Source organism: Bombus vosnesenskii, unplaced genomic scaffold (genome assembly GCF_011952255.1).
Source record: "Bombus vosnesenskii isolate JDL3184/JDL3185 unplaced genomic scaffold, Bvos_JDL3184-5_v1.1 scf7180000013272, whole genome shotgun sequence".
NCBI lineage: Eukaryota > Metazoa > Arthropoda > Insecta > Hymenoptera > Apidae > Bombus > Bombus vosnesenskii.
Window position 1 is genome coordinate 4,336,093 of NW_022882930.1, and position 16,385 is coordinate 4,352,477.

At 33.6% G+C, this 16,385-nt stretch overlaps 2 protein-coding genes and 1 long non-coding RNA gene across 12 annotated transcripts; 2 read left to right on the plus strand and 1 right to left on the minus strand.

Moving 5' to 3' along the window:
• The first annotated feature begins 691 nt into the window (after positions 1 to 691).
• On the plus strand, positions 692 to 11,087 carry LOC117231501 (thymosin beta). Of its 5 annotated transcripts, none has more exons than XM_033490002.1 (6): positions 692 to 1,014; positions 8,964 to 9,116; positions 9,293 to 9,406; positions 10,006 to 10,119; positions 10,233 to 10,346; positions 10,428 to 11,087. In XM_033490002.1, the coding sequence occupies exons 2-6, from the start codon at positions 8,987 to 8,989 to the stop codon at positions 10,454 to 10,456; spliced, it is 501 nt and encodes a 166-aa protein (XP_033345893.1). In that variant the 5' UTR covers positions 692 to 1,014; positions 8,964 to 8,986; the 3' UTR covers positions 10,457 to 11,087. The 5 variants fall into 5 exon arrangements, with proteins under 5 accessions (XP_033345893.1, XP_033345898.1, XP_033345894.1 ...); XM_033490003.1 differs by lacking the exon at positions 692 to 1,014 and adding an exon at positions 7,884 to 8,018; XM_033490005.1 differs by lacking the exon at positions 692 to 1,014 and adding an exon at positions 8,301 to 8,324.
• Positions 1,927 to 5,221, minus strand: LOC117231503. Of its 5 annotated transcripts, XR_004492980.1 has the most exons (6): positions 4,117 to 5,221; positions 3,767 to 4,046; positions 3,092 to 3,225; positions 2,921 to 3,029; positions 2,519 to 2,812; positions 1,927 to 2,355 (listed from the first exon to the last, which is right to left on the minus strand). It is a non-coding gene; the product is annotated as an uncharacterized LOC117231503 (long non-coding RNA). The 5 variants fall into 5 exon arrangements; XR_004492981.1 differs by lacking the exon at positions 2,921 to 3,029 and having other exon boundaries at positions 4,181 to 5,221; XR_004492982.1 differs by lacking the exon at positions 2,921 to 3,029 and having other exon boundaries at positions 3,876 to 4,046.
• A 248-nt stretch (positions 11,088 to 11,335) lies between the features above and the next one.
• Positions 11,336 to 16,013, plus strand: LOC117231494. 2 transcript variants are annotated; one of them, XM_033489987.1, is made up of 14 exons: positions 11,336 to 11,571; positions 11,782 to 12,006; positions 12,082 to 12,334; positions 12,416 to 12,554; positions 12,629 to 12,798; positions 12,868 to 13,239; positions 13,320 to 13,473; positions 13,550 to 13,613; positions 13,693 to 13,939; positions 14,025 to 14,120; positions 14,196 to 14,236; positions 14,302 to 14,374; positions 14,458 to 14,769; positions 14,840 to 16,013. In XM_033489987.1, exons 2-14 carry the CDS (start codon positions 11,791 to 11,793, stop codon positions 15,400 to 15,402), a joined length of 2,700 nt encoding a protein of 899 aa, XP_033345878.1. In that variant the 5' UTR covers positions 11,336 to 11,571; positions 11,782 to 11,790; the 3' UTR covers positions 15,403 to 16,013. The 2 variants fall into 2 exon arrangements, with proteins under 2 accessions (XP_033345878.1, XP_033345877.1); XM_033489986.1 differs by having other exon boundaries at positions 11,336 to 11,527.
• The last annotated feature ends 372 nt before the right edge of the window (positions 16,014 to 16,385 follow it).

The window sequence follows — 16,385 nt, forward strand, 5'->3', positions numbered from 1 at the left end:
CAAAAGATTCAAAATCGTTTTCGTTTTGAATGTTTTTAAAATACATATGTATTTTATTATGCTTAGTGTGACCTAGTAATGCATACTACTATTCTGCATATCGTCTATGGCTTATTTTACTCTATAGTTAAAATAGTTTCGAATTATCAATTAAGAAATTCAATTCATAAAAAATAATAAAATTTATATGATATTTTTCAGTTTATAGGAATACTTCTTTTCCTTCAATACATTTTTATAATTAATACTTATTTGATCCAACTAGAAGACGAAACATTTATTAAAAAGCGCCGTAATGGACGGTATTGCTCTTCCTTTAAATAAGTCAATTTTTCCGAATGTACCGGGCTATTTCGAAGTGCTAGAAACACCCAACGGGACTGCCATATGACGCGCAGCTGGGAATAACTATAAGATGAGTCATTCCAGCTCTCGTCAACCCCTAGAACGTCCTTCGGTCCTGCTCCCTTTCCATTGTGCCAAAAATAGCAACGGTGCATTTCTTCGGTACTTTTGCTTGCGACTGCTATTCCAATTTATCCAGGAATAATATACGTCGTATAAATGATTGCTAAATGAAGAAAAAGAACATAATCTAATAACGAAATAAAAGTATTGAAAGCGAGTTTACGCTTAAAAAACATGAAACTTTTTCGTGCATCGAATGCAAAATCATACTTGTCGCGAAGGGTGAGTCAGCTACCCTCCCGATGACGGTCAAGGAGACCATTGGAGGAAGTGTTCGATGGATGGAAGGAGGAATTTGGTAGAGAGCGGGAGTGAAACGATGGTGCGTGATTGGCCAACGTTCGGGGTCTGAATTTGTGGTGGGGTTGAACGGTGCGAGCGTAGGATCGGCAGAAGGAAGAGTGGAAGAGTGGTTCGCCGGTGTTACCTGGTGTTACGTGCCGTGGAATCACTAGCCGGTCAGTCAGTGTACTGCCTCCATCCTGCCCTTGAACGTTTGGCTGGACGGTGTTGCGCTTGCCTATCTCTCTAAGTGACAACTGACAGGTCAGTGCTCTTTGCCGCCGATGCATTCTATCTACGATCATCTAAATTGCATGCGCTTTCAAGTGTATAAAAAAGCATACGGTGATATTTTCGTTGACGTATCAAAGCGAACCGGCTTTCTTCGTTGCCGTTCGAAGAAAGGCGGTATCGTGTATCGTGTGTGTATACTTGCATGTTTTTTAAGAAGACGAAAACTGGTCGAAGACGATCGGTATCGGTTAGTCACTCGAATCATTCTTCCTGCGCCTGAACTTGGAAATCGCCATAAGGATAATATACTTTTGACGATATCGATCGTCTTCATCATTCGCCGATCGAAAATGGAGGGGTGTGGTCAAATCTCCATACGCATTCTGTACACCTACGAATCTGAATCGTTGATACGAAACAATAAATTTTTTTATTTTTTTTTCTTTTATATAGCAGGCGTTTAAAATATTTTATCATAGCGTCTTGTATAAATTACTATTATACTTTTGCGATATTTGAATATCTAAAATAAGGAATATTATTACCACCCTTCGTGTTTTACACACTTTATAATCCGTAGAAATATATTTTTGTATATGCCGGTAAACATTTGAAATAATAATTAAGCTTGAAATAAATGAGTCATACGAATTTTGGAAGCATTGGCCATTAAGTAAGTAAGTACTTATCGCTGGGCTCTTGTGAGTCCGTTAGGATGATAGGATGGGACAAGGGCGTGGTTTTGACAGATGCACTCCGCCGCGCATCAGGCACACAAATGCGCTTCTGGTTGCCGACTGGCAAGCACGCTTTTATCCTTGTAATCGCAAGTATTTACTGCTTTTCGTCAGGAGCTAGATTTCTGGAAAAGTTAATTTTTCCATTGAAAATATTTGGAAACAAATAATAGTAATTAAGTAATTATTTCAAGTAAAACAATAATGAAACAAATATTCTTTTTAATAAATAGTTGCCTTGGTGGACTCATTACATTGCAGTACATGCAATACAAATTGCATTTTTCTCTAATTAAATCTACACATATTCATGCGTGGTATCTTCATAAGGGAGAATCCAGCGGTATTTGCATCTTATCATGTCTCGGACAAGTTGGCTCGTTTCAAGGCAAACGAGCAGATATTTCGAATAAGTAAAACACTCTAGAAATTCTGTTTATCGATTTGTATAGCAGACACAATTTTTATTTACGATGTCTCGTACGTATAACACATCGGTTTACTCTTGAACATAACGAGTATGATAACTTGTATCTATGTATTTGCAATTTAGTGCGTCCAAACTAGATAAATATCTGATGACAAATCCATACTTCCACCAGAAGATTTCTTTAAATAAGATTCAGTCATTTATCTGAAAATAAATACATTTTTATAATCTATTCTAATAGCACGTATTTTACATCTATGCCTTTTAATAATTCTGATATATACTTCTGTTATCTACAAATGCTTGCGTGTTAATGGAAAAAGAACGAGGATCGAGGTAAATCCCACGCGATGTATTAAAAAATCACCTTTTTACCATTGACCATGAAAGTCGAGGTCGTCGATACGTTATGTAGTACGCATAGATAGCTGTGAAGAGTTCAGATACCCCACTCTTCGACCCCCGCATTGCCAATCGATGAAACCGTCTGCCACCAGTCGACCGCTCCCCCGATGCAACCCTACATGTATAAAACCGACACGTATATATTTACACGACAGCCCCAAAGGGGCGCGCGCGCACCGCTATTTCATTCACGTTCCGGAAGAGAAATATCCTAAGACTTTTTCGAGCACACTCAAGGTCGATTCTGGACTAGAACCTAGAACACAATCTACAGTTGAATCTAGAATATAATAGGATGATTAATAAAAAGAAAATATTAAAGAGCTTTAAATTTATTAAACAAATGGTAGAATATTTATCGTACGTTCCTGACGAAATGAGTGCCTTCTGAACACGAGTGTATCACCCCTTATTTGTCAAGTATCACAATCGGTATGTCGCTTGTCATGCAGAAGCGTAATGACGAAAGCAATCTGCAATCAAGATTGGGTCAGAGGGTTCTCTTCAGAGTTCTTTATTCATTCACGGTGTATACCTTGGTACTCGTTCACGAAATCTTGACCGCTGAAGAGGATTCCTTCCGCATCGGTTACTGCGTCGAAATAGCGGTATAATTTAATGTATGACGTGGCTTTCATCGTTCGCGGTGAATTCTTGCTTTTCTTACAACTATAAACGCAGCTAAATATTTGTTAATTACGAAGATATATCGAAATCTATACCTTAATATTGATAAGGTTAATGAGGTTAACGAGATTAACAAAATTAAATTAGGGTTCTTCAATAGAAATTTTTATGATACTTTTGGAGCCTGAAAAATTCATTTTATACGATAAGGACAAAAAGAAGTGTATTTTCAAGTCTGCGAGCAGGACAAGCCGCTTGGTAACACGTAATACGTCCCTGAACGTACGCGCCACCGCTCGATACGATACGCGCGCGTCCAGGGTTCGTTAGCCGTCACGGTTGCACGAAAGAGAGAGGAAGAGAAGAAGAAAGAGAGAAAAAGAGGGCGTTTGTATCGCGTTTGCTCGGAGCGCGAGCGCAACACGGAATCATCGCAAGCAAACGCATTTTCTAGCCATGCTGCACGCTTTTACGTGGGTATTTGACGGTATACGTAGGTGGCCAAGCGTGTGCGCAGTCCACCAGCACCATTAACTGGTCAATGCAATAGCCAAACGCCACACGAGTCCGCTCAGAAACGAACCGCTGCATACGCCACTGAGGGTCCTCCATTAAACGCGATTACCCAAGTTAATTGGCAGGCCGCGCGAACTCGTTAGCCGTCAGCCGTAAGATCTCTCTTTACCACGAACCCACGACAATGTCTGCCCAGAAACCTTTGGACGATTAACTGATCTTATCGATTCCACCGGATGCGTTTACAGTCGATCGGTTCCAGACACACGCCGGTCCGTTCACCAGACTTACGTAGAAGTTATGAATAATGCGCGCGATCCCTTTGCAGCTGTTCATATCTTCTTCAGCTAAAAATATATATTATAAATGTTCAATGTACAAGATATGTATGAATGACGTCAAAATTCGAATAATTACTGTTGTTTATGACAAAATACTAAACGTTCTTTATGGTAATTATAGTACAGAGATTTCAAGATACCCAGTTAAACGTGAGTCTCATATGATATGTTCAATCTCGCGATGAGCATGGCTCGTCGAAGCGTAGCGTACACCGACGCGTCCTGCAAACCGGCTAGCGCGTCGGTGCGAGCAACCTAGTTTCCTTATTAACTTGCAGACCTCTTTTCTCCTCGCGAGATCAAGTAGGATTTATCGTGATTTCTCTTCGGACACTGGCGTACTGAAGCTGTTTTTAGCCCTCCTCTTCCCCCTCGTTGTATCATGATAATCCAATGAGATACATCTTTTAGAATCATCGAGGACTACCGTTGCTTTCTTGACTTTTGTGAAATCGACCGACTTAACTTTGTAACATGCCGCGAAATCGTACGATATCAAGCATTTGAATAAGACTACATTAATTTTGGCATTACTATGAGATTCTTTATTATGTATAAAGGCTTGTTTCTTTTTCATAAAGTTATATACAATTTTGAAAAATGGAACTAGCCTTGAGAAGATTAATTCGTATGTATTGGACATACTCAAACGTGCTAACCGTACAACTAAAGCAATCTCCTCTTCTTTTGTTACCGTTACGCATAACGCAGACCAGTGGGTGCTTTCGTATGCGTGCACTCAATGCAAGACTCCTACACGTGTACCGACGATAGGGAGAGAAGAAATATTCAACAAGCGGATACGTAAAGGACACGAATGTGTTTCACAGTTGCGTATTCAGCCTCTTTCGAGCTCTCTCTATATACAGCCATACGGCTGGCTACCATATAAGGACCTATACACAGCCTTGTCGATGCTGACCCACCGTTGGAACGTATCCCTTGAAACGTTCTCTTGGAGCCACTGATGTACGCTATATCTGTACCTTCTCATCCTTCTTGAATCTGTAATTTCTTCCATTCTGTTCTTTTTGTCTTATCGCACTTGTGTATATTTCTTATTGCCTGTTGCAGGATTAGTCTATATTTAACTGATTTTAGAACAAATATAATCATAAGAAATTTTGAAAGAAATAGCTTCTCAAGATAGATTGAATACTGTTCTTCATTAGAAAGTACTTCGATGTACTTTCTAAGTACTAGATTTTGCCAGAGAGTGAAATTTGTTTCCTGATTTTTTAAAAATATGCTTGTAAAAAATATCGTAGGTTCAGAACTTTTATGTAACACATTTAACGCGACTTGCTCTTTGAAATATAAATAATGTTGATTTCTCTCAAACGATAATGGAACTCCAAGAAGCATTGTGTCATAGTCATAACAGTTTCAAGTACTGATAAAGGTTTTGCGACTTTGAACCAGTGAGTCCGCTTCATGAAATGTACAAGTTTCTTCTGAAGTACAAGTTTCGATGTAAAAGTACAATGTACAATCTTCTTGGCTAGTGATATTTTCTTCTGTTCAAAACAGTCGTTGAAATGCCTAAAAGTAACGAATATAAGCGACGTAAATAAGGAAAAAACGAAGTGGAAGCGAAAACACAAAAAGAAATGGTAGGGAGAGTCCGACGAATATGAGTCATTCTAGCTTCAGTGGTGCACAAGCTTTTTTAATTGTACACTCCTGCCGGTCAAACGTGCAAAACTGTATTCATTTGCGAATATACTTCATATTGCTATAATATTGCACATAGTGAACAGGACAAATCTTGTACACGGAAATTATCATACGATTTTTAAGATTTTGAGATCGCTTAGGTACCGTGAATGCGAAGCATTGTCGATTGTGCATCACTGCTCCAACAACTGTAAAATGTAAAAGAACCGTGAGTGCCGGATTCGATGTATGAACATATGACGAGTCTTTCTGTCAAGTTCCTTACGACGGAACGTGCATGGATTATTAATTATATTTCGACATACATTAAAACCATTTTATTATTTACGTTTCATGAATATATATACGCAGTACATACAAATGCTTTGCAAAACAGTTTATGACGAAGTACTTTTATTATGAATTTATTTGTTATTTATGAATTTTTTTAATTCTTAAAATTTGGTAAAATACATAAATATAGTGTAGTATAGTAGAAGGATTTTATAAATTCGTAAATTTATAAATTTGTTTGATTAAAGCAAATATAATTTGTGAGATTAAACTGAGTGAATGAGAATCCTGGTTCATAAAAATGCCGACGTTTCAGTAAGAATTCACAGAGGAGGATATGTGACCAGAAAGGAAATGGAAAGAAACGCGAACCGGAAGTAGCAAGCTTTAGCTTCCGCTTCGTAACGCATTAGTTACTGGCGTGTAATACGAAATTTAGACAACAAAGAATCTCCAGACAGATTTTATTAATGAGAGATATCGTATCTTGCTTGCGTTTCTCTAATAACATTTTTACACAAACCAAGTCCGACTAGATACGATTAAACGAGTCCACTAATTGCAATTAACGTAACACGTTGCATTTTAAGATGTTACGTGTCCGATTATGTTCCGACATAATTATGGCCAATCCGTTATTTTCACTTATAAAAAGGAAAAAAGAAACACGAACAAGAGGAGACTGTAAAATACTAGACAAGGAATACTTGCCTACCTTTGCATTCACTAGAAACGGTGCCGTTATTCGTCCGGAATTTATAGTACTTGCATCTGTCTACATCTTCCATCAATTGAAAAATCTCTTGCTTTACAATCCTTCTGTATTTTCTCAATTCTTCATATTTAATATGTACAAATCTAGAAAATAGAGTAATGTATAATATACTAACCATATATAATGCACAATAAAAATAATTAGACTTAATTATGTTTATAAAAATTCATACTTTTATAAATATAATTAATAAAATAGGTACTCTACTTTGAATATTTTCACATATCTTTACATATAATATATATTATATGCATTTTTGTATCTTCAAATTTTCCATAATTGCATAAAACTGCGCAGTTTTGTAATAATATACAGTGACGCAAAAATAGTAAAATATCAAATTGTACGTTTGGAAAGAAACTACAAAAAATGGTAGAAAAATTGCAGATTATGTAGTAGTAGAGTAAGTGCAGTGTAACCTAATGTGTAGAGTGAATCAAATCTTTTGCTTTATAATCCTTCTGTGTCTTCTTGATCTTTTATATTTAATATTTATGAATCTAAAAAATGAAATAATGTATAATATGTAATAATAATATATAATAATGCAAAAATGTTAAATTTTCAAATTTATACGTTTGAAAAGAAATAACAAAGAATGGTAGAAAAATGGTAGGTTGTGAGGTGGCAGAGTAAACGTAACGTACTGTAGTATAGAGTAAATCAAATCCAATTTGAAATTTTCCATGCATTATATGCATTATATGAAAGAATTTTCAACGTTTAAATTCCGACGTTTCTGCCAATATGCATTGAAAGCGTCGCGAGGAGCATTCGATATCGATATGTTTGGTCGATAGACGCGCACACTCGAATGCGCGTATCACGTTTGTGTACACAGGCTTCGTTCGATTCTCGGTAACACGATGACAATGAACCGACTCGTTCGCTGACACTTGCAGATTCTCGCTTCTTCTTGTTTCCGATATATCCGACGCTCAATCATTGTTCAACCGAGAATAAAGAAAATGGGCTAAAAGTTGTAGCAAGTATCGCGATTCGGAGCGATATACAGCTGTATATCGTTTACATATGTCACGAAAGTATTCTTACACTTTTTATGAACATATTACGTGTGTTATACGAAACATTAAAAAATTTTTTTAATGTCGAAATGGCATCCAACTATCATGATTATATTGATAAAACCATAAATGATTTTGGAAATGTATACAACAGTTCCAAATACTTAAGACAAGTATATATTTTACAGGGATCACAAAGGTATAAACAAGTAATCGTCAGCAACATTAGTAAGTCTCAGTATTCAATGAGATCATTTTCAATTATTAATACACAGTACATGTTTAAGATAATAAATAAGGTAATAAATACATTTTATATTTGACATATATTATTTAGTAAACTACATTAATTTTTTACTAAATATAACTTTATATTGAATATCTTATAACTTCTATATATTTTTTCAGATTGAATTCAAATTTTTCCAATATAATTTTTGCACTTTTAAATTTCCCATAAATATATAAAAAGCTGCATTCTGTCAGTATGAAGAAAATAAACAATTTTTTAAGAAAAGATTCGGCAACTTACATGTATGTAGATGGCAAAAACTCTAACTCTAGTTAAATCTTTCTTAACTTTTGCTACGAATTTTTCGAGCAACCTTAATATTTGAATACTTACCATAGGAAACTTGTACGTATATATTGTGTATATTATATAAAATATCTTGAAATTTCGTTAGAGATAGTTCAAGAATAATTGGATTCTGTTTTGTTATGAATACAACTTGTTCGTTTTCTGGGCAGCTTTTGTTCAACTGGAGGGTAAACAAAAACATATCGTGTTCACGGACAAAACCCGACAGGTCATTTCAGATTGTAGTTCTAGTTGTTGATGTCAGTTTTATAATTGGAAATTCTTCTGGACATCGATATTCAAACGAAACTCTTGCGGGTAGCAAAGTACAAATAAAAGAGATTGTTACTTTTAGATTAGGGACGGAAAATTTGTGTTATAAAATCTTATAATTTCTTAAATAGTTATAAATTTATTTGTGACGTTTTTGGATATTAACAAGTAATCTATCGAGGTTATATTATACAAATTATTTTTGTAATTAAAATATATGTAATTATAATACACAGTTATTATATCTTATTTAATCAATGATACACAATTGATGTTATGAAATATTTTTGTTAACATAAAGAAATGTTTGCTTGTTTCAGATTGAAGAGTACAACACATCATCATGTCGAATCCGTCATTGAAAGACCTGCCAAAAGTAGCCTTAGACTTGAAAAGCGAGTTAGAAGGTTTCAATCATGGCTGTATGAAGAAAGCCGCGACCGCTGAAAAGAACGTTCTACCTTCCGCTGAAGGTACAACGCAAATATTTGTTACTTCTCTCTCCCAAAATCATTGTATTACAGAATTATTTGAATGTAATTCTTACGATTCAATATCCTGTAACTTTATAGACATATAGAGCTCTAATATTAATAATTTTGTTTCTGAAAATTATCGATTATAATGCATGTAATACTGTAATATGTAGACGTGCGACAAGAACGACAACATTCTGAATTAATCCACGATGTGGAGACGTTTAAACCAGATCAATTGAAACATGCCGATACGAAAGAGAAGATCATATTACCCAATGCCAAAGGTATCATAGAAACTTATCTGATTTTTAGGGGAATACTTGATTCTCAGATTCCCTGCTTCTACTTTGGACGGGATCAAAAGGAGGGTATGCTGTTGCTTTTGGTGCTTCGAGGTGACCAAAATATACGTGACCAAACCAAGCTTATTCACTTTCGCTTTCAGCCGCTTAGAAGGAATTGTTTTGCATGTCCAATTAGGTTGTCAGTTGTCGGTAGTCTTGTACTCTGTACTGCGTCCACGATAACAACACGATGTTACGTCCACTATCGCGATAAACATTTTTTTGAAATATCCCAATAACAATAAGGCTTTAATGTTCCTTGCTAGAGGAAACTATTTAAAAATAATATATATACTTTCTTTGCATTAATAAATAAGTTCTCTGTAAAAAATTTATATTTATTCGTAATTCTGATAAAATTGGGCAACTACAATGGTTTTAAAATAATTTCATGGTATAGCGACACAGTGAAATTGTTACATAAATATATAGTTGGTGTAATTTCACTGGTTTCCACGGTGACCTTACCTTCACCGTTTTCATAGTTTTCTCTTACATATTTCATATTCCATTCTTTAATCTCGATTTACGCCTTACAGATGTAGCTGCGGAGAAGACTCAACAAACGCTTATGTCAGGCATCGAGACATTCGACCCAAGCAGTCTGAAGCACACCGAAACTCAAGAAAAGATTTTCCTACCTGATATGGATGGTCAGTATTGTACTTCATGACTTTCATATATTTTGTTTACCTTTCATAGTTTTTGAGAGAAATTATTAATTTGATCCAAGGAAAACGTTAACAAATCAAATTTTTCTGTGCAGTGATTCAGCAGGAGAAAGAAAAGCAAGAGCTGATTTCTGACATTGAGAATTTCAATCCCGCAAAATTGAAACACGCAGAAACGCTTGAGAAAAATCCCTTGCCCACCAAAGAAGGTGAGCTAGAATTCAAAGTAAATATATTATTAATAAAAGACAATATTTTTCTTATCAAGATGATGTTTCTTTTTGTTTTAGCAATCGACGCAGAAAAGATAGCTGCTTAAAGGAAGCTTTTAAAATGAAAAGAACGGAAAAGAAAGGAAGCAGCGACTCGTCATTTCTTCCATTTTCTATATCGTGACATTTTATAACAATTATTCATACATTGTCGACAAGAAAAAAGGAGAATGCGAAACACTGTGTTAATGTAATCTTATGATTATACTTATCCTACCGCCATGAGCGTCCCTTTCGGCGAGACGCACAAGTCGATTTTTACACAAAACTATTAACAACGGAACGACGATGAAGGTTCAGGTCCAAATTTAATTTAAAAGACAAGAAAAAAGAAAAAAATATGCGATAAAACTCCACAAGCCATTGATCTGATTCCTAAAGTTACCAGCCTTAAATAACTTTGGGCTTGCATCGACATCCGTCTTTAATACTAACTCGCCAAAGGATGTACTTTTTATACTAAGAAAGCTGCACGCAGGCAAAACGTTATTTTCGATAGCAACAAAATTGGTAGCATTGCATGCGTTACAGAATATCGCAATGGTACAGCGGTTGATCTTATATTTCTGTAAAAATCATATTTTATATAAGGGGCTATTGTACTTTTTTAATATTTCGTACACATCGCATTGTCATTCCGATGAAAATTATGACGAATAAAAAAGTAATTTGTAAGAAGGTGTTTTGTAATATTTGAACCTCTTTTGAAGTTTTTTTTATCGAGTTTAGTATTAATTAAATTTATATATAAAAGAGTAATGTATAAGAATTATTATTTATATAATGTATCTTGGAAAATACTCCTTTCGAACCGTCGCGCGAAAATACAAACAAAGGAAATGTGTTCACTAAAGGTCCTTTGGAAATATAAACACAACCAAAAGTGCCAAATGAAAGATTATGATTGGTTGAAAAGATCTTTTCGTCCAATAGTCTTAGAGAAATCTATCTTAATAGGAAGCTAATGAAGAGAACCTGTTGCTAGTCCTTTGTTAGCCATGCTACGACGATAATTGCAAAGTAACAGTTACGTTGTACGATTTAAAAAATTTTTGTGTGGCTCGATAATCTCGAATCGAAGAAATTCCTCGACCTATTAATTATTTCTCTTCAAACAGGTACAATTCTGTTTACAACTAACTTTTTGTCTTTTATTTCCACAGTAAGTATTCATGATTAACGATAGACAAAAACATCTTTTCGTACTTTCCCAATAATGGAAGTTATTATCATGAGTTGATAAAAAAAAAATCTTTAGAATTTCGCAATATTTAGACGGCTACTTACGATTATTACTTTGTTATGTTTAACGAAAATACGCGTAATTCGTATTTTTAATAAAAAAGAAAAATAGTTTCATTATTTCTTTTAGTGATATAAGATGGAAATATCTCCTAGAAAACCATTGAAACGTACGCAAGAACCTATTGATGAATGGTTACAAAATGAAGGATATTTCAGGAAACATGCACCTAGAGATCCAACTTGCTTGTTCAGAGCAGTTAGCGAACAAGTTTACTTGACACAACACTATCATATAAGAGTAAGAAAAGAATGTGTGGAGTTCATGAGAAAAACAAAACATTTATTTTCGGAGGTGGATATGCTGTATTTGGTTAATTCTTAATTAATATCTATATAAACATTTTAGTTAATACGTATTTTTTTGTAGGGTATATCGATTCCATTTGAAGATTATTTAGAACAAATGATATGTTTTACGGAATGGGGTGGCATGACTGAAATCCAAGCTATGTCATTACTTTATAAAAGAGAATTCATTATATTTAGTAGTCAAAAGCAAGCGAATCATAATGTTACAAATAATGGTTTTAAGGATATAATATATTTATGCCATACACCACAAAAACAGTATGAAAGTATTTATACAAAGGACTTTGTTGCAAACGCTGCTTTTTGTCAATGTATGTGTTCTATTAGATTTTTAATATTTTTTTATTTATAATATAAATATAAATTATAAACATTTTATAAATTATTTGTAGCTATTGTCTATCAAGTGTTATATAAAGATGTTTTTCAAATGGCCAATATAGAGGGTACTGTTCATAAAATGTTACATGATAGAACAGCTACATTTAGACATGATAAGTTTTTCCTTAAAGGCAATCTAGAGATCCGAGAGTAAGTCAAATAATAATTATGTCATTAATACATGGTTCAAAATGTTATTGTAGATTCAATTTATTTATGTTTAGCCAATTAGCTGCAGAGATATATAATAAAATTGACAATGGAACTGATGAGGTTGATGATGCACGGGCCATAATAAAAAATATACCACCTTTTCCTTATAGAATTGCTAAAGCTCTTGATCCCAATATCTATCGTAATACTGACTTTGATATATGGCATGAAATTAGAAGAGGTAACAAAAATTGATTTGTACTAAAAATATCATAATTTCATTAAAAGAAGAAAATAAATCGTATTTTAGAAGTGAAAAATGCAGGATGGACTAGGCACAATAGTCATGAACTCCAAATTGGTGGCAAATGTTTGGTACAAGTGGACTTTAATGAGGAAGATTTTGACAAAACCAATAATAATAGCATTTATGTGTCTTCTCTTGGAAAGGATGTTAATGATAATGATACAAAAATATTGCAAAAGAAAAGCAGTGATCCCATATTTTACTATGGACATATTCAAGAAATGGGTAAAAGTCAGGGACCTGTATTAGTCTTTATTGAAGAGTTAGGAGAAAAAAGGATTGTGCCATATTCAGCTCTTAAACCATTACCCCTAAAGAAAAATAAACAGGCCAATTGGCTACCAGTTTGCAAAAAGAATCTACTCTTAGATTCAAGTTAGTACTTAGAAATGAATTAAACGTATTAGAAACAAATTTTTATATTTTTTGTAAATATTTATTCTGTATTGTAATAGATCAAAAATGGAGAAAAGCATGCAGTGCATCATCGCGTAAAACTAAAGACTCTAATATGAACATTTTATCAAATAATATTGATAAAAATGAAAATAATGATAATATTGTCAGTGATATTAATGAGAATAATTTTCAGTGGAAGGAAGGATCATTGTAAGTATCTTATCATGATAATTATTTAATAAATCTATCTTTTTCTTCTGTATTACAAGTCTCTATTTTATTGTAGAAAAGTGGATCATCAAGAATATGAGAATTATTCAATGGATAAGTGTGCTAATTACTCAATTGATGTAAGCTATAAAAAATTGTTTAATTATTGTAAAATCCAAATGCGTGTAAATTATTATAGCAAAATATTTTCTTTCATAGAATTCTGTTGAAATGTTTCCTACAAAAATGGTTCTGGATAACACTCAGTCTTCTACAATAGATATCGGAAGGCAAGAAAATAATAAAGAACGTAAAGAAAAAGATTCATTCTCGCATAAAAACTCCGAAAATAATTGTATAAGAAATTCAAAATCTGATAGTGCAACGAATAATGATAATAATGTCAGTTTTAACTCGTATTCTAAACAAAAAATGCAGAAAGATATATATTACACACCATATGCTGGTATGTAATTAAAGACAAAACTTACTTAAATTATCATTGTTATTTCTATGTCGTGAATTGTTTATGTTTTTTTTTAATATTTCAGGAGATTCTAATGCTCAAATAGATCATATGCTACGTTCTATTAATTGTTCTGTACAAAAAAGTATTGATGTAAATGGTAGTGATTTGCCGCTATCAGGTAATTGTGCAAATTACTTTTATATACATAACTTGATAATGAATTTCATAAATAACCTTTTTTGCATTCCTGTAGATCCATTCACATTGAGATTTTTTTACAATTTAGGATTAGAGGTAAGGATCAATTGTTACAAACTAATTCGCAGCTATATATTTATTTATTTCAAACTATTTTGTAGTATTTTCGTGGTGGTGCTAATTGGAATTATTTAACAAATGTACAGTCGCCTGATTTTGGACAGTGGTATCAAGGTATGTTATCTCTATATTTTTTATATTATATTAATCTTACTTATTATATTAACCTTATATTTATTCATTTGTCAATTGAAAAGGTGCATCTCCGAATGAAGAAGAAATTACAAATATCACGAATATGATCCAAGATTGTACACTTACGCAACAAAAGAAAGAGCCTAACAATGATCAGAAAGAAATTGGCACTCAATCACTGTACCAAGAAAACGAAAATAGATACGTAAATGATATCAAAAATACACAGATTCAGAAGACTGAAGTTCAAAGAGGAAATGATGGGAAAGAAACATCGTATTCGTCTCGCGATAATAAATTAGAATATGCAAATAAGGAATCTTCTCGTTTAAATAGAAATGGATTAGGTCCACGATATAAGAAAAATTCAGAGAGTAAGTAATAGACAGTTTGAATAATTATATCCGTATGCACAATTTTAATAAATACTTGTCTTTTATATAGATCGACATCGATCTGCTTCGCATTTTTCTAATCAGTATTCAAGCAACGGATCAAACTCTAAACTTTCCAAATTGGATAGAGATGCAAAAGAAGATAGTATGAATGTTCAACCTTCACAATCAATACATCAGCAGCTACACACTCCTGCAAATGCAATGAATACTTATCAAGCGTCTTACATGCAACAAGGCATGTATTCCGGACTGCCGTATTATGGCAATGAAGCGGAAGCATTCGCAAATCCTTACTATTCCCTTAATCCAAGTTTTATACCAATCCCGTGCTTATCACATTCTGATATACATGACAACAACAATGTGCAGCCGTTCTCGCCGCATCTGTGTCCTGGAATAGATTACGCACAAGCTTATTCTGGCCTATGCCCGCCGTACTTATGCCCTCCGCCAACCCCATATAATATACCTCCACAAAATATACCTGAACACTGGTATGCTGTTGCTGGTCAACCACATTATATGCAGTATGCACCAGTTTTATCTGTACCAGCGGAAACAACTTGCACCGGAGTAGTACAAAATGCTAATCAAAACGTTCCTTCTTAAAAGTATTTTGCAGTTACTACATATATCATACAACTGGGTTTTCGTTAACCAGTGTTCTTGCATATGAAACGATTCGTCAGATTCTGTGAAGGTATATATGTAAAAAAGTTCTTATTATTTCTATATAACTTATAGTTTTATGTAGTTCTAAATTAAGCTAAGATTAAACGCGAAGATAAGACATAACTGCATAATCTTAATAAGTCATTGTTAACTGTATGATCAATATCATTAACACGTTTAGGTACATAAAGATATATTATAAAAAGAGTTTTACGAACTATTAAGAAATATAGTACGTATATAGTATTACAAATTACAGTACAAGTTTAATTTCGATGTAGCTTTCGTGATAGATTATATCATTAAAGAATGATAGTATAAATTATTTATCTTCGATATTGGTAGTTGCAATACCTGTATAATAACATTCATTATATTCTTCATTTGGTATAGCCTTGTTACGGTACATAAGCCGCTCAAATAACAGTTTCTGAAATTTTATGCAGGTGACGTTCTAGTTCATTAATATATTTGGCCGTTCATACTTCTATACTTCATTTGTTAAAACAATATTTTCCCTAATAAAAAGCAATACAATAAAAAATGAATATTTATCTTTCCATTTCCGTGAAATAAAATTCTAATTGTTATTCGATCGTTATTAAATTTGAATTAAATTTCGTCCTCCTGCGTTGCTGCCAACTAATCATACGTAACGAACAAATGTCCCTAGAAGTGCTTTTGTTTCACTTCGAATACTCAATTTTATATTTAACGTAGAAGAAATATAATAAATATTTGTAATTGATTTAATAAAAAAGATTTATAATCTCTCTTTTTCTTGGTCCTTTTATTATTATTTGTAAGAGTTAATTGCTTTCGGATCAGTCTTAAAATCTCTACCATCGAATGGGTACAGTTCTAAACCGGTGAAGAAGGTGCGCGCTCGAGATCTTTCAATATACAAACACCGTGGTTCT

What these genes read in the sequence shown, in the direction of transcription:
- LOC117231494 (XM_033489987.1), top strand. Translation starts at nt 11,791, where the DNA reads ATGGAAATATCTCCTAGAAAACCATTGAAACGTACGCAAGAACCTATT. An exon ending in GTGCTAATTACTCAATTGAT is followed by an intron (nt 13,614 to 13,692) that starts GTAAGCTATAAA and finishes TTTCTTTCATAG; the next exon opens with AATTCTGTTGAAATGTTTCC. An exon ending in ATATTACACACCATATGCTG is followed by an intron (nt 13,940 to 14,024) that starts GTATGTAATTAA and finishes TTAATATTTCAG; the next exon opens with GAGATTCTAATGCTCAAATA.
- LOC117231501 (XM_033490002.1), top strand. Translation starts at nt 8,987, where the DNA reads ATGTCGAATCCGTCATTGAAAGACCTGCCAAAAGTAGCCTTAGACTTG. An exon ending in CATATTACCCAATGCCAAAG is followed by an intron (nt 9,407 to 10,005) that starts GTATCATAGAAA and finishes TACGCCTTACAG; the next exon opens with ATGTAGCTGCGGAGAAGACT. An exon ending in TCCCTTGCCCACCAAAGAAG is followed by an intron (nt 10,347 to 10,427) that starts GTGAGCTAGAAT and finishes TTTTTGTTTTAG; the next exon opens with CAATCGACGCAGAAAAGATA.